Below are 24,216 nucleotides of genomic sequence, written 5' to 3' on the forward strand. Positions count from 1 at the left end.
CATTTTTACTTCCACTCGTTGGCGGATTCATCTGAGATACCTATTTTTCCAGATTCAAGACTTGTGTCCTGTTTGCTTCCATAGAATTGCTGTTTGTTTAATTAATTATTGATCTATTACAGTATTCTTCACACATTAACTATATATGATCACTACATCTGGAAAAAACAAATAATCTGATAGCCTCTTACGTACAGTACTCAAATATTCTTAATCTGATAGAAAAGTGATTGAAGAAATTTATAAGGAAAAACATGAGCTGATCCTAGAATAATTTGTTCTTAATTAGGTCCACGTACATCCAATATACTCTACAAGAAAACTACTTATTGTGGTTAGCTATTTCTTACAAAAATGACTATTTCTATTAAAAATAGTATGTTTTCGTTGTAAATAGTCATTATCGTCGTAAATAATTTATCACAAATATTTATTTTTCTTATAATGATAATTGGCGAGTTGGACAGATACCAACTGCCAAATTAAAGATATATAATTTGTAGCTAGGTACGTACGCCCCATAACCTAAAAACATTTTTAAATGGCATAATCAATAATTGATTCGATCGAAAACAGACAAAAAGATATAAATAATTCATGTTGTCTAGCATGCTATAGTTAATGGTGTCTAGCATGTTGTCTAGCTAGCTGCGCAGCTTGTTGTATTTCCACATATTTGTCTTAATGATCGATCATCCAATCGTAACACGCACAGGTATGTTGGTCAGAGCATGATAATATTATAATTTCAGCATTAGATCACCCACCACGTACGTACGTAGTAGGTTTGGTGGGTGTATTGATCTAGTGTCTAGCCAGTGATTAATTTTTATTTTTATTTTTATTTAAAACGTGGTGGGTGTATTGATCTAGTGGCTTAGCCAGTGATAAATTTTTTTTTTAACAAAACCGACTTCAATAATTCATCATTAAATAGAAGGATATACAAGATCTTGAATACAAACTGGAACATCACAAATGAACATAGATGCATCAATTAAACTAACAGCAGCTTTAGCTAAGTTATGTGCTAGCTAGTTGATTGGCATCCCTCGACACAAAGTGGAACTCTCAATTCTGTTGGCTAGAAAGCAGGATCTGAATGTTATATGAAGGATATGCCCACTGGTGTCAAACAATCCATCTGCACTCTGAATCAACTCCACCACATTCTTGGTATCACCTTAAAAAAATATTCTATTAAAACCCAACTCCAAACACAATGAAACTGCCATGAAAGCTCCTAGAGATTCAGAAACCTGTGGAAGAGGGCATCCTTGTTTAGGAATTTGCTTTGTTACTAGAATTTCAGTACCATTCTCATTTCTGATAATAATACCAACTCCCATTTTTTGGTGTGTATGATCCAAAGCAATATCCCAATTGGCCTTAACATACCTTGACAATGGTGGTTGACATGACAGTGCAGGAATTTGTTGTTGCAGACATGTTGAATCTGAAGATTGCTTAAGAGATTGAAACTCTCCTCTGGAGAATTTTGAGCCAGGCACAATAACTGAGTTTGATGTTGGAACAAGTTATTATGAATTAACTTATCCCTTCTGATCCATATAGCTCTAGCAGTAACTGTCATTAACTCAAAATCGATTCTTGCAAGACATCCCTCCAAAAACACAACTAATTAAGTCCAAAAACTTTAGACCCAGAACTTTACATTTCTGAAACTTCTTATTACAAAGACACCATACATCAGTAGCAGAAGGGCATTCCCACAAAATATACTTGTAGTTTCCTCTGCTAAGGAACAAATTGGACAAAGTGCATCGCTCACAACATTTTTCAGCTTCAGATTGTGTCTATTTGGTAGAATATTGCAACAGGCTTTCCACATAAAGTTCTTCACCACTGGAGGTACATTAGACTGCCAAATACACTGCCAACAATTTTCTTCAACACTGCTATCAGCTGAACCACTTAAGTTTCTGGTGCATAAATCCAACTGCAGATGGTAAGCACTTCTAACTGAAAACCTCCCATTCTTAGCACATCTCCAAACCAGCCTATCTTCACTAGCAAGAGGACTTACACATAAAGTAGAGATTAAAGCAACTTCATCTGCACTAAACAAATTCTGCAGTAAAGCCATATTCCACTCGTTTAAACCGGGAAGAAATAAACTGTCCACCTTTGCATTCTCATCCAGGACTTTAACTGGAGATTGGATAGAGTAAGTCATAGGTCTTGGTATCCATTTATCCTTCCAGTACGTATACTTTTTCCATTCCCTACTTGTGATGCCCCGACCCCCTCGTAAGGCAACGCGGGGATGCGTGACTCGTACGACAACACGGGTCACGCATCCCAACAATAAGTGCCAAGTGTGTGTACATGCAAAAAGTGTACAACAAAAACACAGCAAATAATTTAAGTAAGTCAACTAAGTACCAAAATTGTTTGATACAAATCCACTTAAAACAAAATGTTCTAAAGAGTAATACAGTTGTCCCAAAATATATTACAAAAGGCAATATACATAACAAGTGGGAAAATAAATCTCGATACACGTGAGCAACCCAAGGTCACTCCTCCAGCGGAGCCAAAGCCTAAGGCTCGTCGTCGTCATCTACATCAAAATCTACGATACCATAAAACGGTACCGCAAGTAAGTAATAATCCAAACAATTCACGAGACAAAAATGCATTAATGCAACCAACAAACAGACCACAAAACCTCATTTTTTCCGAAAATGATTATTTTCCAACATAAGCCAAAATCCCATTTTGGCCCAAAAATATAATCCGATATTTTTCCAGAAAATTATTCACACAAAATCCAACCATTTATCAAACACTATAGGAGGGAATCTCAGGCGGGACTATATCACCATCCCTGCTTACCACAATCCCTACCTCGTGCACCGTAGGCGGAAATCATAGGCGAGACTCTACCACCATCCCCGCTTACCACCATCCCTACCACGTGTACCATAGGCGGGAATCACAGGCAGAACTATAACACCATCCCTACTTACCATCATTCCTACCGCGTGCACCGTAGGCGGGAATCACAGGCGGGACTATACCACTATCCCTACCCCGTGCACCGTAGGCGGGAATCTACCACCATCCCTGCTTACCACCATCCCTACAGTCTCTTTCATTTCTCTCACATGAAAATCCAATTTTCAATAAACACAGGAATATGAATGCAATTACACGAAAATTCAGTTTCTATTTACAAACATGAACATGCGTGCAAACATGCAACGTACAAGACACGACATCAATATCCAACAACCAACAAATCCCAATATAAACCAATCACACAAACAACTCTATCCTCTAATCCAACCGACCCCCTTACTCCTCGAACTCAGTCCGGCACAACCAACCAATCACAGTAAATAAATGAGTTAGCGCAAAAATACATTTAAATCTAAAAATTTTTTTGGGAAAATATTTACAACGCTTTATTATAATTTTCAAATGATCACGGAGGTGCAAGAGACAGCAACACAACAACAGAATAGTGCAAAATGCATTGTAGCCGTGGGTTTCAAAAACCCACTTTTGAACAGGGACAAACCAACACAAGAGATTACTAGGGAAGGGCTTAGGGATGTCGATGAAGCTAATGGTAGTGGTGGTTGGCCGTGGGTGGCAGCGTAGAGGGCAGTTGAAGGCCAAAATGCTCAAAACGGAAATGTTGATAGTAGGGCTTCACCGGTGGCGAATCGAAGCTGGGGATGGGTGAGTTATGTTGTTGGGGGGTCAAGGATGATGTAGTGAATAAATGGCGGCCGGAGGTGGCGCGACGGCGGCGCAAAGACGCAAGGAATCCCACGGCATGAGGCCGCACGCGGGGGCTAATGGCGGCCCAGGAGGAGCTGGGAATGGAGGGGGATGGTCGCCAGTCGATGAGAAAGAGAATAGGAGGGGCGGTGAGGCACAGCGGCGCACGGCAGCAGAGAAGACTCACAACCCGAATGGGTTCCACACGGCCAGCGGGGAGAGAGAGAGAGAGAGAGAGAGAGAGAGCGTTGGGAAGGGAAACTGGGGTGGGGGAGGTCGCCGGAGGGTGGGGAAGGCCTTGGGTTGGACGGTGTCGCCGAATGGTGGTGCACGACAGCGAGCTGGAGGGCGACGAAAATGCATGGGGAGAGGGAGAGGGGCTCGTGCGCACAGGAGGAAGCAAGGTAGAAAAAGAAGGAAAAAGAAAACGAGAAGTAGAAAAGAAAAAAAAAGGAAAAAGAAAAATAGAGGAAAAGAAATGAGGTTCAATTCTTATATCTTGAGTCACACAAATTATCCAACGAAAAGGATTTCAAAACAGCAAGTTAAATAAAATAATTTAAACGTAGTGCTTAAATGAAAATAAAATAATTAAATTCAATAATAAACTAATTTAAAATAAAGAGCAACTTAAATAACGAGCAATAATTAATAATAAGAAAACACATTGAATTAACAATTAAAAATCTTAAAATGATCGCTTAAGTCATCTAAAAATTTAAAACAAGAAAGCCCATAATCTTAATAAATGTAATAATTTACTTAATCAAAACACACGTACATACAGGGGGTGTCACATCCTCCCCCCTTAAAATAAAATTTCGTCCTCGAAATTTGTAAAGCCAAACATCACGCTAAAGCAAGATACAAGATACAACCAGAACACACTTAAGAGAATCACACGACCTCCAACACCCAACAAGTATGGTTACAGCTTGCATAACTTTTCCAAAAGCCGAGAATAAACCACACATGGCATCCATTATGAAAGATAAGATTAGACACATACCTGCCATAATTCCAGCGTCTTGAGTCTCTGGAACCTCGTCGCCAGCACTACTTGGAGTCAACGCGTACACCTGAGCCTGAACTACTTGCCTCTGATTAGTTCTACCACCGCGATGACCACCTTGATTCCCTTGGGTCCGATTAGGGCACTCACGAGCAAAGTGCCCTGACTGACCGCACTCAAAGCACTGGTTCCAACCCTGACGACACTGGCCCTCAAGGGCTCTATTACATCTACCACAAACTGGAGCTCGACCCCCAATACGTACACCAGAGGCTGCCTGCGATCGGGCCCAAGTCCTTTGCACAAACTTCTGTGGCAACCCGGAGCTGCTCCCTTCACCATCAACGTTCAGTCGCTTCTTACTCGAAGGGGAGCCTGCCACAGTACCTCGCTCTTGCTCAGCAATAGAGGCCACCTCGACCAACCTCTGAAAGTTCTGGATTTGTAGGCACGCAACTTGTCTGCGGATCTGAGGGCGCAACCCTTCTTGAAAACGTTCAGCCCGCAACTCTTCGGTGGCAATCAGATGAATCGCAAATCGCCCGAGCTCTATAAATTTTCGAGCATACTGCTCAACAGTCATATCCCCTTGGACCAAATTATTGAATTCTCGTGCTTTCTGCCGTCTCACAAAAACAACGAAGAAACGGTCGTCGAACTCTTTCTTGAAGCGCTGCCAAGACACAGCCGCAAAAGATCCCAACTCCATCTCTAGGAGTTCCCGCTTAGTCTTCCACCAATTAGCTGCTTCACCATGCAGCAGGTAACTCCCATACAACACCTTCTGGGCCTCCGTACAACCACAGACTTCGAATGTCCTCTCGAGGTCTCCAATCCACCTCTCGGCTTGAAGTGAATCCTCTTCGCCAGTGAAGGCAGGGGTCTTATGCACCAAGAAATGCTCATAGGTGCACCCAACTTGCACCACCCTATTCTGCTCTCCTTGCAGTGGACAAAAATTTTGCTGAAGGAAGTCCGTCATCTGATTTAACGCCCTTGCCATGGCGTAATTCCCATCACCTCTCGATAATTCATCCTCGAGCTCATTGGTCGGCCTTTTAGGTCGTACCATCTTCCTGTCATAGCATAACCCTTAACCCTACTTTCAACTTAAAACAAACTAAAATATAATTATAGTAAAATAAATTAAAGTACAACAAAATAACATAAAATAAAATAGAATAAAACCAACAAAATATGATAACATACAATAAATTAAAACAAATATATTAAAATAAACATACAATAAAACAAATAAAGTAGCGTGCAATAAAATAAATAAAACAATTAAAATAACATACTTCAAACAAAATAATTTCAAATCACAACTTTAAAATTTTCTGGTACTGCACCTACAGGACATGTGGTTTTACCCAAAGCCTAACTGCTCTGATACCACCTGTGACACCCCGACCACCTCGTACGGCAACGCGGGGATCGTGACGTGGGGATGATGACAATATGGGTCACGCATCCCAACGAAGTGTCAAATGTGTGTACATGCATAAAGTGTACAACAAAAACGCAGCGTATAATATAAGTAAGTCAACTAAGTACCAGAATTGTTTGATACAAATCCACTTAAAACAAAATGTTCTAAAGAGTAATATAGTTGTCCCAAAATATATTACAAAGGACAATATACATAACAAGTGAAAAAATAAATCTCGATACACGTGAACAACTCCAGGTCACTCCTCCAGCAGAGCCAAAACCTGAGGCTCGTCGTTCTCATTTGCATTAAAATCTGCGATACTATAAAACGGTACCGCAGATAAGTAATAATCCAAACAACTCACGAGATAAAAATGCATAAATGCAACCAACAAACAGACCCCAAAACCTCATTTCTTTCGAAAATGATTATTTTCCAACACGCGCCAAAATCTCATTTTGACCCAAAAATATAACCGACATTTTTCCAGAAAATTATTCACACAAAATTCAATCATTTATCGAACACTGTAGGCGGGGAATCATAGGCAGGATATACCACCATCCCTACCGAGTGCACCGTAGGCGGGACTCAACCACCATCCCTACAATTCCTTTCCACACAATTGAGTATCCATCAGAGCACTATAGGCAGAGAATTACAGGCGGGACTCTACCACCATCATTGCTTACCACCATCCCTACAGTCTCTTTCCTTTCTCTCACATGAAAATTCAATTTTCAATAAACACATGAACATGAATGCAATTACATGAAAATCCAATTTCTATTTACAAACATGAACATCTGTGCAAACATGCAGTGTACAAGAAATGACATCAATATCCAACAACCAACAAATTCCAATATAAACCAATCACACAAACAATTTCATCCTACAATCTAACCGACCCACTTACACCTCGGACTCAGTCCGGCACAACCAACTAATCATAGTAAATAAATGAGTTAACGCAAAAATACATTTAAATCTAAAAAATTATTTAGGAAAATACTTACAGCGCTTTATTATAATTTTTGAATGATCACTGAGGTGCAAGAGACAGCAACAGAACAGTGCAAAATGCACTGTGGCCGTGGGTCTCAAAAATTCACTTTTGAACAAGGACAAATCAAGATCCGAGATTACTAAGAAATGGCTTAGAGATGTCGGTGAAACTAATAGTAGTGATGGTTGGCCGTGGGTGGCGACGTAGAGGGCGATTGAAGGCCAAAATGCTCAAAACAGAAATGTTGATAGTAGGGCTTCACCGGTGGCGGATAGGAGCTGGGGATGGGTGGGCTATGTTGCTGGGGGGTCAAAGATGATGTAGTGAAGAAATGGCGGCCGGAGGTGGCGCAACGGCGGCGCAAAGACGCAAGGAATCCCGCGGCTTGAGGCCGCGCGCAGGGGCTAATGGCGGCGCAGGAGGAGCTGGGAATGGAGGGGGATAGTCGCCGGCCGGTGAGAAAGAGAATGGGAGGGGCGGTGAGGCACACGGCGGCGCACGGCGGCGCACGGCGGCAGAGAAGACTCACAACCCGAATGGGTTCCACAAGGCCAGCGGAGAGAGAGAGAGAGAGCGTTGGGAAGGGAAACTGGGGTGGGGGAGGTCGCCGGAGGGTGGGGAAGGCCTTGGGCTGGACGGTGTCGCCGGACGGTGGTGCACGGCGGCGGGCTGGAGGACGACGAAAACGCACGGGGAGAGGGAGAGGGGCTAGTGCGCGCGGGAGGAAGCAGGGTAGAAAAAGAAAAATGAAAGGAAAAAGAAAAAAGAGAAGTAGAAAAGAAATAAGAGAAATAAGAAAAATAGAAGAAAAAAAATGAGGTTCAATTCTTATATCTTAGGTTATATAAATGATTTAATGAAAAGGATTTTAAAACAGCAAGTTAAATAAAATAATTTAAACGTAGTGTTTAAATGAAAATAAATTAATTAAATCTAACAATAAATTAATTTAAAATAAAGAGCAACTTAAATAACGAGTAATAATTAATAACAAGAAAATACATTGAATTAACAATTAAAAATCTTAAAATAATCACGTAAATCATTTAAAAATTTAAAACAAAAAAGCTCATAATCTTAATAAATGTAATAATTTACTTATTCAAAATATATGTAAATACGGGATATCACACTACTCTCCACCATAAACCTTTCTTAAACAAATTTTGAGCTGAGAGAATACATTTCCAAGCATAAGATGCATTTTTAGGTGTTGTTGCCTCAAGCACAATAGGGTTAGGAAAATATTTTTCTTTTAGGATCAAAGCTGACAAGGATGATGGCATGTTTAAATCTCCAGAGTTGTTTAGCCAATATAGCAATATTAAAGCATTCAAGAGCACTAAATTCCAACCCACCTCTCCTTTTGACTATTCCCATCTTACGTCAACTCAACCAGTAAATTTTGGGTTCATTTTCCATATGGCCCCAAAAGAACCTCTGCATCATATGAGTTATTTGAGCACAAAGGGTCTTAAGCTATCGAAATAAACCCATATAATAAGTTGGGATGGCTTGAATAATGCTTTAAGAAGAATTTCTTTCACAGCCTGAGAAAGAAATATAGATTTTCAACTATTAATCCTCCGACACATTCTGCTTTTAATGGAATTGAAAGTAGCTATCTTATTTCTCCCTACCATCGATGGTAAGTCAAGATATTTCTCAAAATTGCCAATAGATCGAAGGCCAGATAAATTCTTAGTCACATATATATTATCTCTATTAGTGTTTCTGCTAAAATAAAGACAAGTCTTGGCCCTATTCAATTGCTAGCCAAAAGACCTCTCATAACACTGTAAAATATCCTGCAACCTACTCCATTCCATTGAATTTGCTTTAATAAGAAGCAAGTTATCATCAGCAAAAAAATAAGTGGGAGACACGAATGCTACCCCTTGAAATTGGCACACCATGAAAAGCACCGGTCTTCTGTGCATGCAAAAGTAATTGATTGAAAATCTCAACACAAATAATAAATAAGGAGAAATAGGATCTCTCTGTCGAATACTCCTTGATGGAATAAAACTCTGTTGAGGTTCACGATTAATCAAAATAGAGTAGAATACTGTGGAAACACACTCCATAATCAATTCTAACCATCTCTGCCCAAATCCCATTTTCACCAAGACAAATCTCAAAAAGTCCCATTTAACTCTTTCTTAAACCTTACTCAGTATCATGAGGCATAAGATAGCGATAGCAATTGCTTGTAACAGCTTCTACACTTATCCTCCTTTTGAATTTAAAAACAGTTGTACAGCTAGTCAATAAGTCCGATAGTTTCTCTAGTCTAGACTCAGTCAAAATAATTGTTCCTTTAAATTAGAAATTCAAACAAGTTTGTTATCCTGTATGTGTATTTAAACACTGCAAATGTAAATGAAAGATATACTCATTTTCCATATTCTGATATGGTATCAGAGCACCACGATTAACATCAAGCCGATCCAATTTTTTTTTTCTCTTCTGCTCTTCAGCACTCATGGCTTCAGAATCTGACCCTGCAACCATTCTCAATACCAATGAGCCACACCAAACTCTTATCAGCATCAATGTTGCTGCCCAAGCCCCTCTTAAACTTACCTCTTCTAATTACCTCTCCTGGAAACTACAGTTCCAAACACTTTTCATTGGCTATGACCTTCTTGGTTATATTGATGGCTCCAAACCCTGTCCACCAGCCACCATAACCCAATCCAATACAACCAGACCCAATCCCAGCTACAGTCTCTGGAACAGACAGGACCAGCTAATTCTCAATGCTGTCATTGGCTCCATCACACCCACCATTATTCCCTTTATAGCTCAAGCCAAAACCTCTAGACAAGCCTGGACAATTCTAGCCAACACCTATGCTAAACCCTCTCGTGGCCGCATCAAACAGATCAAAAACCAACTCAAAAATACCACCAAAGGCAGCCTTAGCATCACTGAATTCATGCAAACCATCAAAACTCGAGCAGATGATCTTGCTCTTCTTGGATCCCCTATTGATGAAGAGGAAATCACAGACAAAATACTCGATGGTCTCGGGGATGAATACAAAGAACTAGTCCGAGCTATCCAAGCAAGAGACACCTCTATCACCTTTGAAGAACTTCATGAAAAACTCCTCAACTTTGAAGCCTCTCTTCAAACCATCCCAACTGAGCCACACCACTTTCCAGCTACTACAAATCCCACATACAAAACCAACAATAGACATTGGCGTCCACCTCCACCACAAGGCAATACCAACCCCAACTGGCGCCCACCCTTCAACTCAACCAACCGTCCCACTGCTGCCAACAATACAGCAACCCCTTCATCACAAGGCCCTCGTCATCCTTCCAGACCATACCTTGGTCACTGCCAAATTTGCAGAATTCAGGGTCACACTGCCAAAAAGTGCCCTTCATTTCGTCTTGTACCAGTTCAAAATTCCCCCACGTCCAGCTATTCTTCCCAAGGACCACCATGGCAACCACAAGCTCATCTTGCTACCAACCCCAACACCACGCTATCCTGGCTTCTGGACAGCGGTGCATCACACCATGTAACATTTGATCTGAGCAACCTCTCTCTACATGCTCCATATATTGGCACTGATGATATCATGATTGGCGATGGCACCAATCTTCCCATCACCCATACTGGTTCCACTTCTCTCAACACTTCTCAAAGTACCTTTACATTAAACAATGTTCTTTGTGTTCCCTCTATGAAAAAGAATCTCATCTCTATATCCCAATTTTGTCATTCTAACAATGTTTCCATAGAATTCTTACCATCCACTTTTCTTGTGAAGGACCTTCAAACCAGTGCAACGCTGCTGAAAGGACAAACTAAAGATGGTGTCTATGAGTGGCCTACCTCCTCCCCGTTGATTGCCTTTTCCACAATAAAAACCACTTCTGTCAACTGGCATCATCAATTAGGACACCCTGCTTTTTCAATTCTCAAGCATACTGTATTGAGCAATCATTTAGGCTATTCTTCCTCTTTGTCTCCTGATTTCTCATGTAATGCTTGCCTTTGCAATAAAAGCCACAAGTTGTCTTTCTCCAACTCTACCATTATCTCTACTCAACCTCTTGAAATTATATTTTCCGATGTCTGGACCTCTCCACTTTACTCACACAATGGCTTTAAATATTATGTCCTCTTCATTGACCACTTCACTAAATACATTTGGTTTTACCCACTAAAACATAAATCTGACGTCAAAGACATCTTTCAAAAGTTCAAAGCCATAGTGGAAAAACATTTCAGTTTACCCATTAAAACTCTCTACACTGACAATGGTGGTGAATACATCTCCCTAGCTCAATATCTTTCCACTAGTGGTATCTCTCATCTCACCACTCCACCACATACACCTGAACACAATGGTTACTCGGAACGCAGACACCTTCACATAGTCGAAACAGGTCTTGCTCTCCTCACTCATGCCTCTTTACCCCTCACCTATTGGCCATATGCTTTTGCCACAGCAGTCTACCTCATCAACAGAATGCCCACCCCTACTTTAAATCTATCCTCACCTTACCTCAAGATATTTCAGACAGCCCCAAATTACTCGAAATTAAGGGTATTTGGCTGCTTATGCTACCCTTGGCTCCGACCCTATACATCACACAAACTTGAATCAAGGTCCAAGCCATGTGTTTTCCTTGGATATTCTCTCACTCAAAGTGCATACTACTGCCTTGACCCTTCCACATCAAGAATCTATGTCTCCCGACATGTCAAATTTGTTGAATCTCAATTTCCCTACTCCTCACTACCTCATCCGCCCTCTACAACTACTCCCAATATCATCGCCACTTGGATTCCTGCACCAATTACAATTCCCTCATCTTCTTCCCCACAGCCACTCACAATAACATCAGAAGTAAACATCCCTCAACCACCTCCCGCTGCAACTCCAACACTCTCGACAGAACATACTTCAAACATCAACACACAACCTTCCTTAACATCCTCAACCAACACAACCCCACCACTCCCTAATTCCACTTCCTCTCCTCCTAACCCACCCGCAACTAATCCTCTTCCAACTCACTCAATGACAACCCGAGCTAAAAACCACATTCATAAACCAATAACAAAATTGAACCTTCACACCCAACTCTCAAAAACCAACAACATTGAACCAACAACAGTGACTAAAGCTCTTCTAGATCCAAACTGGCGTGTAGCCATGTCTGATGAGTGTAATGCCTTAGTTAAAAATGGGACGTGGGAACTTGTTCCACCTGATTCAACACAAAATATAGTTGGGTGCAAATGGATTTTCAGAATTAAACGTCACTCTGATGGCTCTATTGACAGGTACAAAGCACGTTTGGTTGCCAAAGGATTCCATCAACGACCAGGACTAGATTATCTCGACACTTTCAACCCTGTTGTCAAACCAACCACAGTTCGTGTTGTCCTCAGTCTTGCTGTCTCAAGGGGCTGGTCTCTAAGCCAACTAGATGTCAACAACGCGTTTCTTCAAGGAAATCTCTCCGAGAACGTCTACATGCAACAACCTCCAGGTTTTGTTGATCAAGATTATCCTTCTTATGTTTGCAAACTTCGTAAGGCAATCTATGGCCTCAAACAGGCCCCTCGAGCATGGTATCATGAACTTCGCACCTTTCTTCTTCACTCGGGCTTCAAGAACTCTCATGCCGATACCTCATTGTTTGTTCTCACCACTGCTGGCCATATTGTGTATATACTTGTCTATGTGGATGACTTAATAATCACTGGTGACAACAACAACATCATCGACTCCTTTGTAGAAATTCTTGCTCATCGGTTTTCCATAAAAGATCTTGGACAGCTATCGTATTTCCTGGGTGTCGAAGTAGTCCCAAATCAGCAAGGGCTGTTATTATCTCAAAGGCGTTATATCATGGATATTTTATCTAGAACTCATATGATGGATGCCAAACCAGTGCTCACTCCCATTCCCACAAGTCCACCTCTAATGTTAACGTCGGGATCCCCTCTGTCTGATCCTACAGAATACAGAACAGTGGTTGGAAGTCTTCAGTATCTCTTAATTACACGACCCGACCTTGCGTATGCAGTTAACAAGCTCTCTCAATACATGCATAGCCCAACAACGGACCATTGGAGCTTTGTTAAACGTCTACTACGCTATCTTTGTGGCACTATTAATGAAGGACTACAAATCCATCGTCAGTCACCATTTAATCTACATGCCTTTTCAGACCATCTTCATTGTCAGTCCACACTCAACTTACATGCGTATTCAGACGCAGATTGGGCAGGGGACAGAGATGATTTTTCATCCATCAATGCCTATATCATTTATCTTGGTCGGAATCCCGTCGCCTGGAGTTCAAAGAAGTAGAAAACAGTTGCACGATCTTCCACAGAGGCTGAATACAGGTCTGTAGCGAATGCAGCTGCTGAGCTAAACTGGCTATGTTATCTCCTGACTGATCTTGGAGTTAAACTGCCCAGTTGTCCAGTACTATACTGTGACAATGTTGGTGCTACCCAACTCTGCTCCAACCCAGTATTTCATTCCAAAATGAAACATGTAGCTATCGACTTTCACTTCATAAGGGATCAAGTGCAAAATGGTATACTTCGGGTAGCCCATGTCTCCTCAGCAGATCAACTTGCTGATGCTCTCACCAAACCTCTTCCACGTGCTCGCTTTCTTGAACTAAAATCCAAGATTGGACTTCTATCCCGAGCTCCATCTTGAGGGGGCATATCATGAGACATAAGATAGCGATAGCAATTGCTTGTAACAGCTTCTACACTTATCCTCCTTTTGAATTTAAAAACAGTTGTACAGCTAGTCAATAAGTCCGATAGTTTCTCTAGTCTAGACTCAGTCAAAATAGTTGTTCCTTTAAATTAGAAATTCAAACAAGTTTGTTATCCTGTATGTGTATTTAAACACTGCAAATGTAAATGAAAGATATACTCATTTTCCATATTCTGATACTCAGATCTAGCTTAACAGCCATATAGCCTTCTCTCCCTTTCAAGCAAGAACTCATGGTATGAAAAGTCTTATAGGCAGCCAACACATTATCAGTAATGAGACAACCAGGTATAAATGCACTTTGATTTGGTGATATAATATGAGGCAGAACATGCTTAAATCGATTGGCCAATACTTTAGAAATAATTTTGTAAATGACATTTCACAAGCTAATAGGACGGTAGTCAGATACCTTGACTGGCTCTTTAACCTTTGGAATGAGAGTGATATAAGTCTGATTTATATCTGACAAAGAATGTGCTCTTAATTTAGCTTTTTAAGTGGCTATTTTTAAAATGTAAGATATTTATTGGATATTTTCTCAACTGCCTTGAGTTTTTTAAACCAAAAGGTAAACATGATGATCAAGTTTCCATTAACTATTGTACGTGTCCAAATCATGTTAGAGAGAGAGAGAGAGAGAGAGAGATAAATTTAGGAAGTTATAATTTTGAAACAGGAATAATAAAGCAGATATATGTATGTATGTATGTATGTGTGTAAATTAAAGCTTAGCAATAAATGACCGAACTTTAAAGGCCCCAGAGAGTTCGATCGACTCAACTCATGATTTACATGCATATGTATGCAGGGATATGCCCTCCTAACAGTGCAAGCTCATTTTCATCAACTAAGACCCTTCCCATGCAAAGATGGTGGATTAAAAGGGCAAAACAACTGCGAGGAAGCAGACACCAGCCATGTCGCAATCCTTTTTACTGGCCTATACATGATTGCACTTGGAATTGGCGGGGTAAAGGCGGCGCTACCCGCTTTGGGAGCCGATCAATATGACGACAAGGACCCCAAGGAGGCAGCTCAACTATCTAGCTTCTTTAACTGGTTTTTGTTTAGCCTCACCATTGGAGCTGTAATTGGGGTGACTTTTGTGGTATGGAGAACCTCCAACCAAGGCTGGGAATGGGGCTTTGGAATATGCACTGTAGCCGTGTTATTTGAGCTGGTGTTTGTGTGCATGGGCAAGTCATTGTATCGGAATAATGTGCCCAAGGGTAGCCCATTAATTCGAATTATCAAGGTAACTACCATACAAAATATATATACGTACCTTTTGACCACAAGTTCTTCTATTTATATTTATGAGTCGATGTATAAATATATATATATATATATTTGAATTGATTAGATGTTATTAATTTGTACACTTCCTAGGCACATCCCTCAAGCACACACCCTCACATGTATTGGCAATTTTAAATTATTTCTGTTCTTAAAATTCAGGTATTTGTGGCTGCCATCTGAAACCGAAAACTTTCAATTCCAGAAAATGCACAGGGCTGGCTGGAGCCTCATGACAAAGAAAGAAGAACAGATGATGAAATCCTAGAGAGAACAGAACAATTTAGGTATATAATAAAACATCATCAAGGTTACTAGCAATATCTTTTGTAATTCCTTCAAACTGGAACTACTGAGAATGGAATGCGCTGCAATATATTATACAGATTTTTGGACCGGGCAGCAATCATTCAGAGGAACATGAATGATGCATGGACAGCAACCAGTTGGTGCCTGTGCACAGTGACACAAGTTGAAGAAACAAAGATCTTAATCCGCATGCTACCAACATATTTAGCACAGTATTCATGAACACATGTTTGGCTCCACTTCAAACATTCTCGGTCCAACAAAGCAAAACCATGAACCCCTATATCCTAGGCTTCAAAGTGCCTGCCCCCTCAATCCCAGCCATCCCCCTCCTGTTCATTTTCGTTCTTATTCCATTATACGACCGGATTTTTGTCCCACTGGCTAGAAAAATCACAGGAGTACCTACCAGAATTCAACACCTCCAGAGAATCGGAATTGGGCTGGTGCTGTCCACTATTTCCATGGCGGTTGCCGGAGTCATAGAGACCTGCCGCAAGTCCGTGGCTCTTGAACATAACATGATGGATAGTGTTGAACCTTTACCAATAAGTGTGTTTTGGTTGGGGTTCCAATATGCTATATTTGGAGCAGCTGATATGTTTTCCTTTGTAGGGCTCCTAGAGTTTTTCTATGCAGAGAGCTCAGCTGGCATGAAGTCACTCGGCACAGCCATTTCACGGTGTTCAGTGTCATTTGGGTATTTCATGAGTACTGTGGTGGTGGAGGTTGTGAACAAGGTGAGTGGAGGGTGGTTGGCTAGCAATAATCTTAGTAGAGACAAGCTAAACTACTTCTATTGGTTATTGTCAGTGATGAGCATGGTGAACTTTGTGGTTTATTTGGTGTGTGCATCTTGGTATAGATACAAAAAGGTGGAGAATAAGGAGGGTGGTGCTGAGGGAAAGCTTGGAATGGCAGGAGCTTAGGGATGTTGGTGTTTAAATTTTCTTCCAAGGTTTTCTTAGTATGTTTTAGTAGCATCCATCATATTCCCTAGAATTCGTGCTCGAACTTTAAGCCTAGATTTAGAGATAAACTTTACAGTATTTATTAAATATTTAATACTTCTCAAAAAATCCATATATTAGTTCACATACTTGTTAATATATTTCTCTTTTCAAATCTAGACCTTAAAATTCAAATAAAACTCACTGTTAAAAATTCTCAACAATTTTTAGGTAAGTCCCTCTACTTTGACCAAATCCAAAAAAATTTAAGTCCACTACTTTTAAATTTTTAAGAAATCTCATAAAACTCATTTTTTTAAAATTTCTCAAAAGTTTTCGATGCAGGCTCCAAGTCTTGTTCATGTGGTGCTAGCTGCTGGTGATTATGACATTTACTAACAATGGACAACATGAATATATGCGTACGAGGAAATCCAAGCTTGACTACCAAAATAAAAATAAATAAATAAATAACCATGCTACCAGAGCCATAACACATGGATAGAATCTAGTTTGCAAATTGAATTCATTTCCTCGTTTTCTTGGAAATTTATGTACATGAGAACCAATTAAAAGTGCGCTTGATACAGGTAGCTTATACAATTCATCATCAAACAAGACAGAAAATGACACAAATCACAACTATAATACAACAAATTCATCCTACCACTTCACATCCAGAGTTAGAGCCTCGGGAGGAACGAGGATGGACCCTAACTGTGTAAAGGACACATTCGCCATTAAATTGCTCCATGAAACTGTGTCAACTCCAATGAAAGGATTCACCTTCTCGATTGAAAGGGGCTTCAGCCTCTCTGCTTCAACTCTTGCCATTACCTCAAACCATATTCTTTGGATATTTGGCTTTGTTCTCCACTCTGCCAACTTAGCGTGGAGAGTGTCGTTGCTCCTGACATGTCTTTCCAGTTCTAGCTGAAAGCGGATGATAGCAGATGCCTTGATCTTAGTTTTGAGGAATCTCAAATGTTTTTGAAGAATTCTATCACCAAGAAAGTTCCGCAAAACTCTTTCCACCATGGCAATCCCCGAACTCAAGGAATCAATGGGGCAATCACGCTCCTTGAAGACTCTGTAACACTTCTCAGGCAACAATTCAATGGTGCCCTTAGAAACAAATTTAGTTTCAATGTATGCATCCCTATTTCGAGTCTTATATGCAACTAATGATGCAGCCCCTAGAACTTGTATAGGAAGTAATGGGATGCACATAGAATGCTGAAAGGCCCAGAATTCATTTTTCACCTTGTTATTCACAAGACTTCTATTTACCAAAAAACCAAGATTGGATGAATGAAAGAGAGAGACTTCTTGCGCTCTTCTCACTTCCACCGTGATGCCTTCACCAACAAGAACTCGATTCAAGCCCTTAATAGAAGTGTTCATCTGGCAATAGATGTCAACATGTCCAGGCAGTTAGTGGTAGAATTAAAGAAACTCTCCTATGCAGCCAAAATAATCATAGCCATTTATGGGACTATAACAGATGCATCAATAATTAAACGTCAATCCTTGAGTATAACCAGACATTGTCAAACAAGCTGGTCAGCAAAATATAAAAAGAAAGAAATGCTAGAAAGGCCTTTGCTGATTGAGGTTATCCATTCCAATATGTTGCCATCAAGGTGAACTCAACTGTCCTATACAAGACTGTTTCTGAAATTTTTCGTCTTGCTTTATCTCCTTTTTCTAAGCAAAATTGTATCACAACTACTCATAAGCTTAACAGAAAATGATATCCTCTGGAGATGTTTATGAGAGAAAACTATAGTCAACTGTCTCGGGAATGATTTTTAAAGTCTAAAACAGATCCAAAAAGCTCTAGCAACATTGATTACTGATCTATTCAACTCCCCATCCCTTCACAATCAAAATGAAGTTCCCACTTTTCTTCAGACCATCAAAATTTTATTGCTTGAGCAAAGATTATAGCCACTAAGAAAAAACAGCTTTAGAAACCAGAAACCAAAATCCAAAGGGACCATGAAAGGCTAATCTTGAATCTTTTCAGTCTCTAGAACAATTGATATGAAAAATCGTTTCCCTCGTTTAAGATTTCAAGTAATTACCTAAAGCATTTCAAAACCTGTTGGTGCCCCAACAGAATAATACTAAACATATATGCATCAGAGAATTATCCTAATGAATCGCAAAGAGAGGGAAAGAGAGAGGCAGAGCGCTAAAATACTAGAAGAAATTATCAACGAATTCACATATGATACAGAGAAGCAGAGATTTACTGAGAAATGCACTACGGACTGATAAGTGAAAAGTGACCAATAAGATGCAATTTTGAAGATAAGGATTCCCAAAGAGAGGTTAAGAGTCCTACGCTTCCAGTTCCGTATCCATATAAAAATATAGCAATTATGCATGAAAAAAACACCATCTGCATAACGAAGAATCTGGTTCAGCCTTCTAACCAATACACCAATACACCAATACATTCTCAGATTCCCATTACCATTAAGTAAGAGCTAAAAGCCTAAAACCCAAAAACTAGCAACTTTTTTACGCTCAGCTTCAATAAGATATATATTATATCACTCTCAATTATATCCTAAAAATATATAAAGCCACCTGGTATGAAAATGGAATGAGATTACAGTATATAACCTAACTAACTCGTACAAAAATATAAAGCCTACCGGCAACTGTAGCGAAACCTCGTCGCTACCACCGACCAGCAACTCAAACGGACCCTCCACTTTAAATGTATCAAGCACGCCCATAGAACCAACCTCGCCGACCAAAGACCCAAAATCGCTTTTTTCAGTCCCGAGCTTTTTCCAAGAATCCACTCCATCCACATATTTCAACACCAGTCGATTCCTGCCAAACGCGACCCGATATTCGTACCGTTGAGCACTCCCAAACCGGACCTTCTTCAGATCCAACTTCGAAACCCTAACGTCATTCAAATCCCAACTCTGCCTCGCCGATATTTCCTTCAAAACATCCTAAATTTTCCACAAATTAGGATCCGGTGAGAGCGTTATTAATGGTTAAAGAAGATGAATCAAGATAAGATCCGAGGAACGTACCTGTATGTAGTTGTGGCTTGAGTTCGAGGTGTTTGAGGAAGGAATAAATGCTAGAATTAAGGTTGGGAGTTGAACGTAGACGAGGAAGTGGAGGAGGAGAAGGGACATGGACACAGGGAAACGACTCGTTGTCATCACTTATTTCGTCAAAAATCGGACTCTGTTACTGTCCGTTTTCGGTCGTCGGCGATTGTAACTCGTACGGGCTTAGCCGCCTAGGGCAGGTTTCAACCCAGTTTGGGATCGTGAGCTAGTAAAATGACGGTAATGCCCAGAAAAGATTATAGGTGTCAAACGTTTACGGTGATACACTAAGCGGTCGTTTGCTCACAGAGATTAGGTAAAATGATTTAAGTTAAAAAAATATTATTATAATATTATTTTTAATATTATTATTATTTTAAAATTTAAATAAATTAAATTATAATTTAAGAAAATTAAACTATTTGTTATATTTTGTGTAAAAATTTAAAAAAATTATAATAATAAAATGAGATTAGATTAAACGATTTCTAAATCCGAACGGAATTTAAATATCAACAAAAACATCTCACAAAATAAATTAATATTTTTATTAGATATATTAAATTTATTTTATAATAAAAATATATTTACAATCTAATATATTAAATTAAATCACGTTAATTTATAAATTTATTTTTATAAAAAAATTTTATAGTTAAAACATTTTTCGTAAAAAATATTTCATAAATAAGGAGAATTATTAATTCTACACCGATATCTTATATAAGTTACATAGCTCACGTAATTTAAAGTGTTGTATTGGATCGATTTTACAAAAAAAATAGACCATATGATCTAACGTTCCATATTACAACCCTACAAAATTGTAATAGAAAATAAGAAAATGACTTGGTGTGGTACGGTAAATTGTAATATTATTTTTACTGTAAAATAAATCTTTAAAACTATATCAAGTCTTGAAAGTTCATAGGTTCACTCTCATAAAACTTATATAGATCTAGCAATTTCTTAAGGTTGCGTTTGGATGTTGAAATGATTTCAGATAATTTGAGTTTATCTGTGAATAGTAGTAATTTGTAGATCTCATTAAAATATATTTAAATATAAATAAGTTAATATATATATTTGAATGCATAAAATAAGCTGAGATGTGTTCAACTTTTTTATAAAAATATGAGTTGAAAAATTAGTAAGTCTCATCAATGATTGGTTTGAAATAATTGAGATTATTTCAACAACTTGCTATTTTGAGGTGAATCTAGTAACTCAATCAAATGTCAAGAGGTACATTTTAAGAATTAAACTTCCATTTGGGCAGATTCTCATTAGGATAAATACTATGGTTTGCATTTCAAACAACATGGATAAGGTGAGAACGTAAGTTTTGTTTGAACCCAACCATAGGCTGCTTCTTACAGGCATTCACTTTGTCATTAACTCTTCCTGCGCCTAGCGTCAAGAGTAAGTTTAACAACTCACTTTGTGACGCACCCAATCTCCGCTTGAGATTGGATGGAAACTAAAACGTTGTGACATACAACTCAAGGCACAGTTAAAATGTAATGCATCTATTGTAATTCTAGTAGTATGCAATAAATCGTATTGAAAATTCATGTAAATCTAAATATGATTTAGAGCAATTTTGCAAAATATCATGGTACCATAAAAACCAAAAAGATTACATTGTTTGAACATCCCAAAATACAAAAGGGTCCAATAAATAACAAAGCAAACCATTCCCTCTTTTAACTTCAAATTTTAGGATCCACCTCAAAATCCTACAAGGTCTTATCTACTTCTCTTTGTCCTTATTGATTATCTTTCTCAACTCCTCAAAGAGTTGTAGCACTTCAATTATGAATTGATCAACAGCTTCTATCCTCTCCACTAAGGATGGCTCCAACGAGCGCTCAAGGCTCTTCAGGGCTAAGAGCCTCCTTGACTATCGGGGGTGCTAGCCTCTTGCCTTTCCCCATATCCGGTTTCTTGTCCTCTAACAACTTTCACCATTCTAGATTGGGAATAGTAGTGGAAACTACAACCGAGAGATTTCAAGAAATCTCATTAAGTAAACAAACAACATACCACGAATAACATAGGCATATAAAGGCAAACTATAAGATGAATACATTGACATGTACTTGACACAAAACTTAGTTCATGCAGTTTGATTTTTCGAAAACATGTAACTTTGATCTTTTGACCTTTCCATAAAACATATTTTTCCTTAGCTCATTTACAGTTACATATAACACATCTTTAACTCATTGCCTTGTACACTTTTTGTAACATGTAATTTGGATACATCACGACTCCCCTATCTACCATTAGTTCCCTGCTAGATACCGCATCACCTAACGGCCTACTTGGCCGTGGCGACTAAGTCATAGTCCTTACTATGCGCTAATTCGCTATTTCGTCTTCACCTCATATAACACATGTGGCACCCACTAGTTTTAGATGTTATCCCACTCTGATATCCTTTCCACAATGATCCATTCGAGGCCTGCCAACGGTCTAAAGTGGACAGAGAAATTCCACCAAGACATTCCCTCGTCCTAGCATTTACGGTCGTGATAAAATATATACAGATTCTTTTCTTTGAAAACAGTACACAACCCAAATGCATGTGACATGAAACTTGTTACACTTCTCTTTTAATGCATCATGGGGACGTGTAAATACCGAGAATCATATAACCATGTGATACAACATTGAACATTTCATATTACGGCTTGAAAATATTAGAATATTCGAATACTCAATTCACAAACATGGGCAATAGCATTCGAGACATACTAAAGTAAAAGAGCAATATCTTAAACCCGAATACATATGCATGATCGAATCATTTGAGGCTTACATAAACATGTTATAACAAGCAACTCGAGCTAATATCTCTAAGCATACTTGAAACATCATGAACAAGTAGATATAGCAAGAACATCATGCAAATCCAATTACAAAGTATCACATAGCAAGAGATTATAATCAATCAATTAGTTCATATAATAGCACATAAGAATGCAAAGTTTACACAACATATACAAATATTATCCAAAGTAAGTTGCGAGTCTATTTACAAAAGTCGAAAGCAGTGAAATGTGATCAGGCAAGCTGTAAAAAATGTTTGTTTAAAATATTACAAACAAGAAGATGTAACCTAAATCCAACGTAGGTGGTCATGCTAGGGCTCTTTTTTGCTCATGGTGACACTCCAAGCATTCGGCTTAGAGATCCTTGGTTAATGGTGGTTGTGTTTTTCCCTTGACCTCGGCAAGATCTTTGGCGTGTGTAGCATGGTTAGGTGCATGTTGTGCAAGGTAGTCGAGCTTCCTAAGAAACTAGGTGTGAATCTCTTCTCCTAGTTTCGGCTTCAACTATTGGGAAAATAGTTTTCCCTTAAGAAATTCTCTCAAATAAAGGTTGAACACTTGGGCATGATGGTGGTGGTCTTCCTTGGATCCGAAAACCTAGTGACCTCATCACCCTTGTGTGTGTGTGTGTGTCTGTGTCTGTGTGACTTTTGAGTAGTGAGGGTTAGAATGGTATCGTGCGACGTGTTCCTTGAGAACGTGGTTGTCACCTTTTTCCTTGCTCGTGCCTAAGAAGACAGAGTGAGAAATAGTGTTTGTTTGGAGAGAAAATAGAAAGAAAGTGGATTTTGGGAGGTGAAATGAAAAGATTGCATAGCATGAACAAATGGCATCCAAAAAGCCTTCTAACTGTCAGCCTCTATCCTTTTATATCCCTTCGGTTTCCTCTCACACTTATCTTCGAAATGGATGAAATTCAAGCATGTGTGCCAAGTGGCATGCCCTCATCATTTGGTTGAATCCCCTGTTCATCTTCCCATATCTTTGTTTTCCTTGGAAACTCAAAGGTCTCTTGACAAATGGCGTGTTGGGCTTCAAAAACCAAAACCCTAATGCCTCTTTGAGTCCCTCCTCTATGTCCAGGTTCAATGAACATTTGAGGCTTAAGAGTATTTTCACTAAACCCTAATCATCCTTGGGAGAGTGGGCGTATGTATGCTTGCCACTTGGCAAGGGCATGTGTGTGTGTTGGTTGGCCGCCCATCTCAATTTTCCATATGACCTTTCCTCTTCTCTAGATACTTGGAGTGGCGTGTAGTGAACATTTTCTAAGCATCATTCCCTCTTTCCATGAACATCCTTTTAGAAATCCAGAGTGACATGTGGCGTGTGTGAGAGAGAGTGGTGTAGTGGCAGAAACCTAGGGACTAGGGTTTTGTTTTATCCCATGCACCTCTTCCAATTCTAATCATATTCATCTTCTAGAAATGCTCCAAGTGCTTGGGACTTGGTTTTTGCTTGGATGCACTCCAAGTGCTCGGTGAAATGCCTCAATGTTGTTTGGTTTCTCATTTTCATCATTCATTGGCATATCATTGTTCCCATGCTCATTTCATGTCTATCCTAGTGTTGGAAGGGTGTTTGCCATGAAATTGATTTGTGTAAAGATGGTTTGTGTTTAGGAGGACCATGGGACTTCCATTGGATTTAAAACCCAACCTTGGCATTGTTTTTGTTGGGTATTGAAATGGGCTGTTAAATTGTATTATTGGGCATGTGCATTGTGCTTTTTGAAATGTGTTTGG

At 39.4% G+C, this 24,216-nt stretch overlaps 3 protein-coding genes across 4 annotated transcripts; 1 reads left to right on the forward strand and 2 right to left on the reverse strand.

Moving 5' to 3' along the window:
- Positions 1-2,368: 2,368 nt before the first annotated feature.
- LOC108992343 lies at positions 2,369-7,978 on the reverse strand. 2 transcript variants are annotated; one of them, XM_018966875.2, is made up of 3 exons: positions 7,220-7,978; positions 4,763-5,841; positions 2,369-2,596 (listed from the first exon to the last, which is right to left on the reverse strand). In XM_018966875.2, exons 2-3 carry the CDS (start codon positions 5,835-5,837, stop codon positions 2,565-2,567), a joined length of 1,107 nt encoding a protein of 368 aa, XP_018822420.1. In that variant the 5' UTR covers positions 5,838-5,841; positions 7,220-7,978; the 3' UTR covers positions 2,369-2,564. The 2 variants fall into 2 exon arrangements, with proteins under 2 accessions (XP_018822420.1, XP_035541974.1); XM_035686081.1 differs by having other exon boundaries at positions 2,387-2,596; positions 4,763-5,837; positions 7,220-7,955.
- A 7,892-nt stretch (positions 7,979-15,870) lies between these two features.
- Positions 15,871-16,527, forward strand: LOC108992336 (protein NRT1/ PTR FAMILY 4.6-like). The gene has a single exon (XM_035685766.1). It carries the CDS (start codon positions 15,871-15,873, stop codon positions 16,525-16,527), a length of 657 nt encoding a protein of 218 aa, XP_035541659.1.
- Positions 16,528-17,046: 519 nt separating this feature from the next.
- Positions 17,047-19,895, reverse strand: LOC108992342. Its single transcript, XM_018966874.2, has 3 exons — positions 19,611-19,895; positions 19,215-19,526; positions 17,047-17,952 (listed from the first exon to the last, which is right to left on the reverse strand). Exons 1-3 carry the CDS (start codon positions 19,743-19,745, stop codon positions 17,212-17,214), a joined length of 1,188 nt encoding a protein of 395 aa, XP_018822419.1. The 5' UTR covers positions 19,746-19,895; the 3' UTR covers positions 17,047-17,211.
- Positions 19,896-24,216: the final 4,321 nt, after the last annotated feature.

This window comes from Juglans regia, chromosome 15 (assembly GCF_001411555.2).
Source record: "Juglans regia cultivar Chandler chromosome 15, Walnut 2.0, whole genome shotgun sequence".
NCBI lineage: Eukaryota > Viridiplantae > Streptophyta > Magnoliopsida > Fagales > Juglandaceae > Juglans > Juglans regia.